The sequence below is a fragment of the Martes martes genome, assembly GCF_963455335.1.
Source record: "Martes martes genome assembly, chromosome: 6".
NCBI classification, from domain to species: domain Eukaryota; kingdom Metazoa; phylum Chordata; class Mammalia; order Carnivora; family Mustelidae; genus Martes; species Martes martes.
The window spans coordinates 96,972,329-96,984,757 of NC_137893.1; the positions used below are offsets into that span (position 1 = coordinate 96,972,329).

The following is a 12,429-nucleotide window of genomic DNA, read 5'->3' on the forward strand; positions in this document are numbered from 1 at the left end:
CTGCCAGGATTCCAGATAAAAGACAGAATATAGAAATAAGACTCCTATGCAGAATGTCCGGTTTAAAAAGGGCAGATTGCAATTATGTTTATCTCTGTGTCCCCTACTCCACTGAAATTACTTAAAAGAATACAAATAAATAAAAATGGTATAAACCAACAAAGACGTTAAGAAGGCAGGAGAAGAGAGAAGTATTGACAACAGAGGTCAATGAAGTTTTGGAAGATGGAAAACAGGTTCATGGAATTGACTTAGCCTAGCAGACAGAATTTAAATCCACATGCCTCTCGAAGAGGATAAAGACCAGGAGAGGCCAATTCACTTTGCATTATTTAATTAAAAAGTAGAGAGAACTCCATTTCTACCCGGACCCCCATTAAAGAAGTTAATAACTTTTGGAAAGCTGGTAGTATGCCCCTTAAAAAGTAAATGCCCAATATGGCCTCAGTTTGTGCAAACCCATTATATTAACACGAGTGAACCTCTCAGGAACATCCTTGGTAGTTTTCACTGAAAAGGCCTGCATCCTGGGGCTGATTCTGCTTTGTCAAGGTCAGTTCATTAGCTTGTCAATGGCTCTGCACTGGGTTCAATGGAAGCCCCAACTGACACTGATCAGAGTTGAAAGAAACAGGGCTGGCCCCAGGCCTGCGCAGGGCTCCAGGGCTGTTTAGCATATTGTGCAATTCTTTGGACCATGGGAAACCTTGCTAATTTTCATTCTATCCCTTAGGACAAGGCATTTCTCATTCTGCAGAGATTTATTCAGATGTACTTAAGAAGCAGCTTTCCTTACCTTCAGAAGATTTACTTTTTGTCTTATGTTTGAAATCTCTCTTAAAATATGAGAGGAACAGAGAGAGATGGGGGAATAGAACACATTCCAACAGAAAAATCGATGCTATAATATACATGTTCGGCAGCTTCACATTAAATCAGAAATATCTGAGTCGAAAGTGAAAACATGATGGCAATGATGGATGGTGGCCATAAAGGTGATCTCCTCTCTGAAGCTGTGTCGCCTCTTTGTAATGGAGTGCTACCCCCACAGATATGTGTGTGTACCTAAACTGGTGTCGGACCCACTCTTTTTGCTGGGTTTCCTCTGCTATACCTCTATTGCTTCTATTCTTTGACTCTTCTCTCCTTCTACATAAAGGCTAAATATTCATGGAGTCTCTTTTTATATGCAACACAAAAATCAGTTATTTGGGAATGATGACCTATTAGAAAAAGCTCAGTAAAATCTAAATAATATTTAGCAATGGATTGGCCCTTTTTCTCTCTAGTCAGCCATGCATATAATATATTTATAAGAACTCAGTGGGATCTAAATGATATTGGGGTAAAGAAAAAAGATATTTGAATATAAGCTAAGGTGCACTGGCATCATTTTTTTCAGGTTCTTGATTCTTATATTATGATGCATTATTGCCTAATGACATCAATAACATAGTGACAGTTTGGTAGTTGATAAAAATATTCAAGATTTTTTAAAAATTTTATTTTATATTTATTTGACGGAGAGAGAAAGAGTCAGCAAGAGAGGGACTACAAGCAGGGGGATGGGGAGAGGGAGAAGCAGGCTTCCCGCTGAGCAGGGAGCCTCATGAGGGGCTCGATTCCAGGACCCTGGGATCATGACCTGAGCAGAAGGCAGACTCTTAATAACTGAGCCACTCAGGCACCCTAAAATATCCAAGATTCAACAGGTTCCGAGCAATCATGTAACCCAGAGTACTTTTTAATTCTAGGATAACAATTCCTAAAGCTTTTCAAATCAACAAGAATTTAAGGAAAGCAAAACTGCTTGAATTTTCTTTTCATATCTCCTATACATATCAATGTACTGTTGGGAAAAGGAACACCTATCTACGTTGTAATTCAGGTAAAAAAAAGATACAAAAACACTAGCTAAGCTTTCATTTGGATATATTGCTCTGTGTTTAAAAAGGAAATCGATGTACTAGTTAAATATGCCTAATGATGTGAAGGTGTGTCTTTTTGTTTTTACTCGCATTTTATAGCAAATCCCATACCCATTGAAGATGGTAACCAGAAGTAACTAATATCCATTAAATATCAATTATTTATTTATTAGTACTACCACAAATAAGATGAAAAAGCAGTAACATTAGAATGATCTAAAAAAATGAATCTTCTAAAAATTTCATTGAATAATATATCTCAGAATCTAAATAATTTTACCTATTTCAGAGACCTAGTATCAACTGAAAATGCACATGGGTTTGAGCTTATTTTCCAGTAGCAGTGACAACTTTATAAGGAACAGCTATGCTGCCCACATTTAGTATTTTATAACTAGCAGTGTTCATCTGTGAAATGGTTGGTTTTATATATGTTCCTTAAGTATTATAACAAGCTCATCTTGTCTCTTAGACTAGGCTATCATTTTTGGTTCTTTTACATCTGCTAAAAATTGGATCTTGGGACTTATAGTCTGGACCTTATGAGAGACAACCTTAGATGAACTTGGGCTAGTCAATTTATCCTTTAGCTAACACAATCTATAAAATTGAAAGTAATTTACACTTGCCTTCCCTTATTGCATACTTCTCATGCTTCTCCATTCACTAGGCTCAGAAAAACATTCAGGTAAATTTAATTCTGACATGTCTATTGAACAAAAATCTGGTGAAGGACTCCAAAACACAAGCATTCACAGTCAGAATAACATAGCACAAAGGATGTTACAGATCTTACACAGGTCTCTGCCATAAACATAGTTGACAACAGGGATATTCCTGCCTCATACAATTTGACAAAGGCATCCTCTTAAGGGCTTTATAATCCTAGGCTAAATAAAACCCAATGAGAGTAATTGTGTTACCCTAGTAAATTCCTAGTTATCCCTCCAAAATTTCCCTCCCCAGTTCCTGTAGGAAGAATTATTATCATCCTCCTCAGTACTCACCTTTCAGCATGTAGCTCATTGGAATTGTGATACATTGTGTTTCTGTTCCTTAAGGCAAAGATCATATCTGTTTCACCTTAGCAAAGCCTACTACTTAAATTTATTACATGAATAAAAGAATGGACAAATGAACTGAAAACAAACTGCTTTGCAAAAATTTCTTCCTACATGCTTTTCACCTTAAGGTACCAAAATATAACATTTTCAACCATCCAAGATATAGAATAGTCATGAAGAATATAGATTTAATTAAAAAAACTTTTAATTAACAATTTAAGTGTCTAAGTGACTCTCTAAGTTTTTAATCTTACCTTAAGAAACAGACAGGTTATATGATTCAATGGAAGTCAGCCGACATTTGTAATACATACCCAAGAAATCAGCCCCTGTTCAGATGATATTATAATTAGTACTCACCCATAGCCAGTGACTCCCTTTGACTGAGTTACCAGTAAGGCCCCAACAGTCATATTCAGAACATTCTCTAGTACTCCAGTCTGCTGAGCAGTGATAATCTGGTAAGCCAAATTCTGTAATTTGTTACTTGATAAATATGAAATCAGTCCAGTGCTCCTTATTGTTGGCAGATCACCAATTTCAATGACTATCACTTTTGAGACAGTTTCCACAGTGATTGGTGGGACACTGTATGAACTCATTTCCATCATGAGAGGTTTACGTTGACCAACTCTGTAATGACTGGCACAACTCACAATTGGGCAATTGCGCTTTCTCTTTGCTTTATTGTCAGCAATGGCCTTTAAGGTTGCTTCATTGCCAGACATCTCATAAATAAATCTGATTTGGTCTTGGCGAACCTGCAAGAAGTCCATTAGTCTTTCAAGGATGATGATTTCCCAGCCCTTTTCTAGGACTGAAAATGTCACAGTGAGGGTCAAATGAATGGAGACCCCTGAGCGTATTTCAATGGGCTCTGGTCCTTGTAGGACAACATACAAGAGGTTATCCAAGATGTTAAAGTAGTTAGAACCAATAGACTCATCCAGCAATGAGGAAGTCGACTGAACCAGAATGGGTGGAATGAAACTTTCCCTTATGAAAACACGGGGGCTCTGGAATTCATGGTAGAATATAGCCAAGAGAAGCTTAGAGGCACTTTTGTTCCCCAATAGAAAAAAACGCAACACTTGGGGAGGTTGTTCCACAAAGCAAACCTTGGTGATTTCTCTGGTGGGTAAAATGGAATAGAAAGTAGATACAGGTCCTGAAGCAGAACATGGAGTATTAAAATTTACACCACTAAATGTGTCAACAAAATCACGAGTAACGGATACAACTGGATATAACTTCCTCATGGCCCAGGTGGCATCAGCATTGTCAAGAATTAAGATCACTTGGTCAGTCTGTTTGCAAATGTAGCCTTGTATCAGGGCTCGGTATGTGCATTTCTGTTCTTCTCTAAATGTACCTATAAAATAAAAGAAAGTAAGTGATATATGAACCACAACCTCTCAAAGATGATTTGCAATCCATCATTCTTAGTATCATCTGTAACCTTATGAAACACTTATTAAACTTTTAAGTGTGCTTAGATACTGAATATGCAAAGACGTCTGGGTAAAATACAGAAGGATACACATATTAAATAACAGTTATTAATAACAAAAATACATAATACATAATATGTATTATATAAAGGTAAAAATGGACATAATAACTAAGTGAAAAAAGATTTGAATAAGTCATATAATTAAGGAAAAGGAATAATCACTAAGGCCTTCATAATGGAAAAAGGATGGGGAGAGGAGGTAATAATATTCAAGTCAATGAAAAGGGAGGTAGATTGAAGGGGCTGGAATGGAAAACTTATGGAGGTGTATTAAAATTGAAGAGGTTTACTGTGAAAGTTTGTGAAAGAGTTTGGATGTCAGACTATATAATTTTCTTGTTCTCTCTTTTCTCTAAACACAAAGAGTAAAAAAATAGTACAAGAAGAAGAAAAAAAGAAAGTAGTAATTTGGGGAGTATTGCCATTAAATAGAGCACAAGTTGAGGATTATTCAGGATAATCAAGAATTTAGAGAAAAAGCATAATCCATTATTCTTACCATTCCTAATCCTCCTGTCTATGAAACACAAGCCATTCTTATTCTAAATCCACAGGGATATTTTAACTTCCAACAAACAGAATTCCATTGATTTAAAATTGATATTCACAAAGTTATCTTGTATTATCTTCAAGGTATTTTAATTTGCCTTTAACTGCAAGGTCATCAAATTAGCCTCAGGACTGGAACCAAAAAATAAAATTACTACATTTGGACATGATCTAGCCTCCTCCTATATCCTTCCTTCCATATGATACGTTTAGAAATCTGTGCCAATGCTGTCTATGACATCAATAAATTTAATTACCAAAATGTTGCTTTGGGAGCAGGCCACATGGTTTACTTGTGCCTCAACAACAATAATAATAATAGTCAAAATTATGAGGGAAATTATAAAATATTTCAAGCTGAATAATAATAAAATTCTAGCATGTCAGAATTTGTTAGATGCAGTGAAAACAGTGCTATGAAGGAAAGTTATAATGTTAACTGCTTATATTACAAAAGAAGAGTTGTCTAAGAGTAATAATGTTCTGCCTTACAAATTTAGAAATTAAGCAAAACAAATCCAGAATAAATAGAAGAAAGGAAATAATAAATATAACAGCAGAAATCCATGAAATAGAAAAGAGGTAAAGAAACAAAAAGAGAATGAGTGAACAAAGCTAAAATTTGATGCTTGGAAAATATCAATAAATTGTTTAACCCCTTCACTAGACAGATCAAGATAAAAAGAGAGCACAAATCACCAGTTTCAGGTATGAAAAAGATTATTACCACAGATCCTACAGACAAATGTTAAGAGACTACTACAAACCACCTCATGCTAACAAATTGAACAACTTAGATGAAATAGAGAAGTAGAAAACAGACACAGGCTAAAACAGAAAATTCAGATTGTTCTAACTCAAAGAGATGGAATCACTAAATTGAATACTGTTATTAATTTAAATAGAGATTTAATTATCAAAATAAAAGAAGGGTTATTTTTACATAACGCGTTTTCTCCGTATGGTCATATAATATGGAAACACTAATGTTAAATCAAGAGTTGTTTCCAAAAGCATGGAACCAGTATGAAGGGAATTAATTCCATGATCTTAACACACATGTTCTCTGAGATTCTGATACAACAGTCTTTACTACAGATATATCCTTTTGAAATGAGATAGTTAGGTGGTCTTCTCTCATAAAAAACCCTGACACTCACCACTTCCCCTTTTCTAAACTTTACCTCTCACTCTCCTTCTTTTAAAACATTTTTTTTTCCAGCCATGTTGATGTCATGTTGACTAATTGTTCACATTTCATCCAGTTCTATATATTTCTGATATTGTTTCTCCTGCTTCTGATTCAGGAGATACAATGTTTTTTAAAGTGATCCCTGGAGACTGCTTAATTTTTGGAGCTGTCCCTAAATAAAATAAGCACTCTCTTACTTGATATGATTCTCAATCATTCTGCTACTAAAGATATGTGGTTTGATAAATTATGCAGAATTTGTAGGTTTTGGTGCCCTTAAAGGGTTATTTTTCAAGGCCAGGAACCATATCTCCTATTTAAACTACCACAGGGATTAAGAGCCTACCACAAACATAGTAGATGCTTCTTAGTATGTATTAGTTGCTTGATGTATCATGCTCTTTGCAAGACTCTTATTTTTACATATTTTTTGAAAGATGTTATTTATTTAATTGACAAAGAGAGAGAGAGAGTGTGAGCACACAAGCAGGGAGAGCTGCAGAGGAGAGGGAGAAGCAGGCTTCCTGACGTGGGGCTCGATCCCAGGACACTGGAATCATGACTGATTGAGCTGAAGGCAGACGCTTAACTGACTGAGCCACCCAGGGACCCCTAAAATAATTTTTATTTATTTTTGTCAGGTATCTAGTTATAGATTATTATTCTATAACTTGAATACATTTTAAACCAACTTCTGACAATAACAACAGAACATACTACAAAAAGTTATTATGAGATCTGCTTCCTGAATTGACTCTAATATATGATAAAGTCCAATACCTTGAGAAATTCATCTATTTTACATGAAAACACAAGATTGAAATTATAACTGATTATATTTATAAGAATTTTCTTATATCCCTAAATCACATAATTGATTTGTCTATAAAAGGATTCTGTTTTGACAAAACATTTTTTTCTTAAATAAGTCATTAAATAAATACACATGTAGAAAGATGAGTTTTTATTTATTTCTAGTCCTAATGGCAGGTGTCTTCCAAAGCTAAAATAACAAAAGTAGATGATTTATAATGTGATTCAAATATTCTTTTAGAGTAATATGACATTGGAGCTATACTAGTAGAATGCATACCTTCAAAGTAGTGTAGTATAGAGTTCTTTTCATTCATTTGTTTATTCTTACATGTGACTCCCAGAAACTAGGCCACCAAGAAAGCTGGACCCCCAAGCCACTCTACCTGCAGGATCCAAAGCTCCTTTTTTCACAGTGACATTGGATGGAGCAGAATATGACTAACAAACCATGTTGGAGGCAAGATCTTTTTTTTTTTTTTTTTAATTTACTTATTTGACGGAGAGCCAGAGAGAGAGCAAGTACACAAGCAGGGGGAGCAGCAGGCAGAAGCAGAAGCAGACTCCCTGATGCAGGACTCAATCCCAGGATCCTGAGATCAGGACCTGAGGTGAAGGCAGCTACTTAACCCACTGAGCCACCCAGGCACCCCTGAAGAGTTTGTATAAGAAAGGGTCGGAGAAAGTGTGAATGAGCAAGTTCAAGAAAGCACAACCTGTGTGGAATGTCTGTGTTGCAAACCATAAGTATACCCTGGAGGGTCCAGGACTCAGGTCCATGACAAGCAAGGAACAAGGTGACAGAGTAGAAGTCACTGTCAAATTGTCATAACCGGTCAGAATTTTGTATGAGTTAGATTATGAACCCTAGAAACCAGGCAAGAAGTTCAATAAACATTTACTGAATGCCTTGTGCATACTTAACCCATTAACAGAAAGGAGATTTTGTTACTATGTCACTTCTCTCTTCACTGTTAGGAGTGAGTTGCCTTTTTGTTATTACTAAGCACTGTGATGTGATAAAGATTAAATGGCAGACACATACAGCTACTTAAATATGCAGAAATTATTTGCTTATTTAAACTAAATAACCTTTCTTATTCAGGGTAGCTAGTGCAAAGTCCATTACACACATTGTTTCTATTCCTAATGTATTCCTTTTTTGTGTTTTGAAGCTCTGTGTGTGAATATTTTACTATAAAAGGAACATATGCAGGGCACCTGGGTGGCTCAGATGGTTAAGCATCTGCTTTCCGCTTGGGTCACAATCTCCAGGTCCTGGGATCAAGCCCTGAATGGGGCTCCTGGCTGGCTCAACAGGGAGTCTGCTTCTCTTTCTCCCTCTCCCTCTGCCTTTCCCCCTGCTTGTGTACTATCTCTGTCTCTCTCTCTTAAATGAATAAACGAAGTCTTAAAATAAAAAAGGAACACATGTTTTCTGATGTCTGAAACATTTGCTTGGAGACTTACCACTCTGACTTTCATGAAGTCAATAATTAGTATCTCCTAAGTTAAGTAAAAAAGAGTTTCATAAAACATTGGTTACTATAAAATATTATCCCCATGTCTTCCTTCCCATATGCCCATAAAATGGAAGACATACCCATTTGATCCAATGTAAGTATAAAGAATATTTAAATTACTTCTTTGTTTCAGGTCTTTTTGACAAAACATAAAACAAACAAAACACTTTTTTCTCCAAAATCATATACCCTACAATTCTTGTTATCTTAGGAATAAAACCATAAAAAACCTGTAATAAATAACGTATTAATTTATATCTTCAGGCTGTCCAGCTTATGTGTGTTTTTCTGGCCCACATATCTCAGAAATCAGAGCTGAGGTTCCTTTGACAGTAGTATGAGAATGATGATTAGGATGTGATTGTTCCCACCTCTTTGAAAAGGAGATAAAACTGTATACAAGTAACCCACTGGGAAAAGAAATTATTTACATGGTGTACATGTTATTATAGTTACCTAGAAAATTCTTCTTTATAAAGGAAGTTAAAACACATAAAACCAAGACCAAAATAATTCCACTAAAGCAATATACAGTCATCTCTGATAGAACAGGTTTACTTCTAGCAGGAATTTCTACCTTAGAATTTTGACAATAAGGAATCTATATAAAGGAAGTGCCCTATGTGAGCTGAAAAGTAGGTTCTTTTAAAATAGTTAATACCAAATTTTATTGAAGTACTTTGGTGTGGCACTCAAGATGAGATTGTGAAAACCAGCTACAGCATAACGATGATAATTCAAAGCCTTATAACGTATAATAGGAAACAAAAGTCAGATTGTTGCATTTAGACAATAGCTAAAATTCTGCAGGTAAGAGAGAATCCATAAAAAGGGAGAGACTGGTATTGCAGGAAATGGATGAAGGACAGAGTAAACTCCTTGAGAGGCTAAGGGAGAACAGAGTCCAGAGCTTTCAAAAATGGGTGGACTATGATGGTTCAAAAGACTTCATGTCTCCAGGAGTAGGAAGGACAGAAAGTGTGCAGGTAGGTCAAGGTAAGAGGCAGGCTGAAGGCAGTCATCTGCTGGGACATGTGAGGCAAAACAAGGACATCAACTGGAAGTTAGGGGTGAAGGTATATGCTGGCAGCTGGGATGCAGGGAGAGATGATGGGTGGAATGTTTGCAGATTGATAAAATGGTGGGAAACTGTCATTGTGCAAGGGGAGTGAACTCGGTCTTTCTGATTTTAGTGCTTATATAACCTTGGGGAACCATTCTGTGAAAGTAAATACAAAACTGTGAATTCAAAATGAGTAACTACTAGTTAAAATGAGAAAAGAAGTCACAACACAGTTATAAATGTAAACCTTATAAATACCATAAACATGATAAAATCTAGGGAAAATTAATACTATGAATTAGGTACCCAAAATACCACTGTATGTTTTTTCTTATTTCTTTTTGTATGCTTTTGTGTTGCCTTTTTATGTGACAACAATGTTGTAATATTTTCTACAGTGGGGTAGAAAGGTGATTCAGTCTTGCCTTTAACCTGGATGATTGACATTTATTTTCTATCACTGGTAGTTTAGAAAAGTTCCTTTTAGTTTCACAACTTGTGATTGGTAACATATAAATGTTCAGGACTGTCAAATGTGGGAAATTTCTTACAAAGTCTTCCTCATGTATGAGCTGTAATATTTGAATAACTTTTTATAGAGTAACTTCTGTGGCAAAGTCAACCAAAAACCTACTTCTCCTCTACCTCTCATTTCCTCTACATGCCTTAAGATACATTCACAACATGTGAGACCTAGCGTCTGGCTCCTGTGTGTCACAGCATGGGTGAGATGACATAAATGGCTAGTAGGAACTTTCATTAGAAGTGATCTTGTACCACAAAAACCACACCTTCGGGGCGCCTGGGTGGCTCAGTGGATTAAGCCGCTGCCTTCGGCTCAGGTCATGATCTCAGGGTCTTGGGATTGAGCCCCGCATCTGCCTCAGCATCCCTGCTGAGCGGATAGCTTGCTTCCCCCTCTCTCTTTGCCTGACTCTCTGCCTACTTGTGATCTCTCTCTCTGACAAGTAAATAAATAAAATCTTTAAAAAAAAAACCACACACACACACACACACCTTCTTAAACTGCTATCAAATGCATGTCCAGCTCAACTCCCCCTTAGCTAGATCTTAAAAATGCTGTGTCCATTGCCACCCATCCCCACAGTGCTTATGATGAAGGAGAATTTAGAGCAAGAAGAGGGTTGTTATCTTAAAATTTGGTTAAAATGTCTCAAATTTGCAAATTTTACAAAAACATAGGGCCATGCAAACACAGTGCTGACATTTCTTCTGGAATCTTGGAAGTGGCCTGTGTAAGCAACAACCTTGAAACCTCAACTCCATCACCTTCACAGTAAGTTGCAGAGAGTGGATGAGTAGATGTCTTGGATATAGTAAGATGTCATGGGAAGACAGAAGACAAAATGGCTGGGTTCACTGAACCTTAGGTTTTTGTCTGTGACTGGGACAAAGGGGCAGAGGGTCACAGCTACTAAAAATATTTTCAAAGAACCAATTGTAATGAAGCATAGCATATCTCAGCTGCATAAGGAGGGAAATGATGCAAGGGATATATATATATAGATAGATAGATAGATAGATAGATATCTACCTCAAGGAAAGGACCCTTGACGAAGTGAGCTGGAAAGACATGAGCCATGGTCTTTGAGTAGGATACTTGAGTTTGTGATTTTGAAAGTTGGTGGTGATGACAATTTCAGTGCTGTGACTTTGTCAGCAAATGGTAAGGTAGAATGGAGAAAAAGCATACTCCAAAAATAATAATAATAATAATAATAACAGCAACAACAATTTTATCCAAGTATTCTCCTAGAGAAGCCTTGAAGATGACTTGAGCAGTAAGAGAGTGAATACACAGACAATAGCCAGACCATGTATGAAAACAGAACTCTGATCCACGGTCTTCAGTGAACAGGCCAAGAAACAAGCAGTCCATGAAAGTCACATTTCTATCTGCATCAACTAGTCCAGGATGAACAAACAATAATCCTTAAAACAATCAGCCCCAAACAGCCAGCACCTAATTAATAACTGTCATCTTCCCCAATTTCCTTCCCCACGTTCATCTTAGGACCAAATGAAGAAAGCCAAGTACATGTCTCTGATCAATCACCTGGGATGCCCCATTTCTAATGAGCTCACCTCCAGCTTCTCCATGACAACAACAGCTTCCAATCAGAGCACACCAGAACCCTTCACTTTTTTCCACCAGAAACTTCTTACTCTCTCTGCCTTTGAGCCTCTGCCAAATGCAAGTGACGGTGGTGAATTCCCTTGCTATAGCAAACTCAGAATAAATAGGCTTTGCTTGTTCTTAACTGGGTAGTCTTTATTTCCAGAGCAGTCAAGGTTTCAGATGAATTATTTACTTGGAAAAAATGATGGCAGAGTTAGAACGGAGAAGGAAACTGTGAACTAGTTTCAGTGTCTTTCAGGGGATGAAAAGTAGTGCTTACTATGTCAATATAAAACACATCAAGTAGAAAGAGCAGGTCGTGAGCCTAATGTCACCAGTCTCAGAGAAGCAGGGGTTTTCCTTAACAGATATGACATAGAGCATGTGAATAACATTGAAATGGAGAAGAACTGAAGATGAAGAAGAAGGTTTGAAGGTGTGACAATAGATAGGCTTGAGATAAAAGTGTTCCAGAACACTCTGTGAAAATAGACAGTAGTTTCCTGATTCTAATTTAAGAGTTCCACAGAGAACCAGGAGCAAGATTTGGGGAAAGAGAGTCAAAGCTTGAGTGAACCCATGAATGACCAGACAAGAGATGTGTATTCTGGAGATGTAGATGGTGGACTTGTGGTGGTGATTGC

The 12,429-nt window shown here is 36.7% G+C and overlaps 1 protein-coding gene across 1 annotated transcript in view; it reads right to left on the reverse strand.

The window, feature by feature from the left end:
- Nucleotides 1-12,429, reverse strand: part of PKHD1 (PKHD1 ciliary IPT domain containing fibrocystin/polyductin) — a 442,956-nt gene that overhangs the window by 43,428 nt on the left and 387,099 nt on the right. The window contains exon 59 of the mRNA XM_080805609.1: nucleotides 3,353-4,364. Coding sequence (XP_080661735.1) covers nucleotides 3,353-4,364 — 1,012 coding nt within the window. The remainder of the gene's footprint in view (nucleotides 1-3,352; nucleotides 4,365-12,429) is intronic.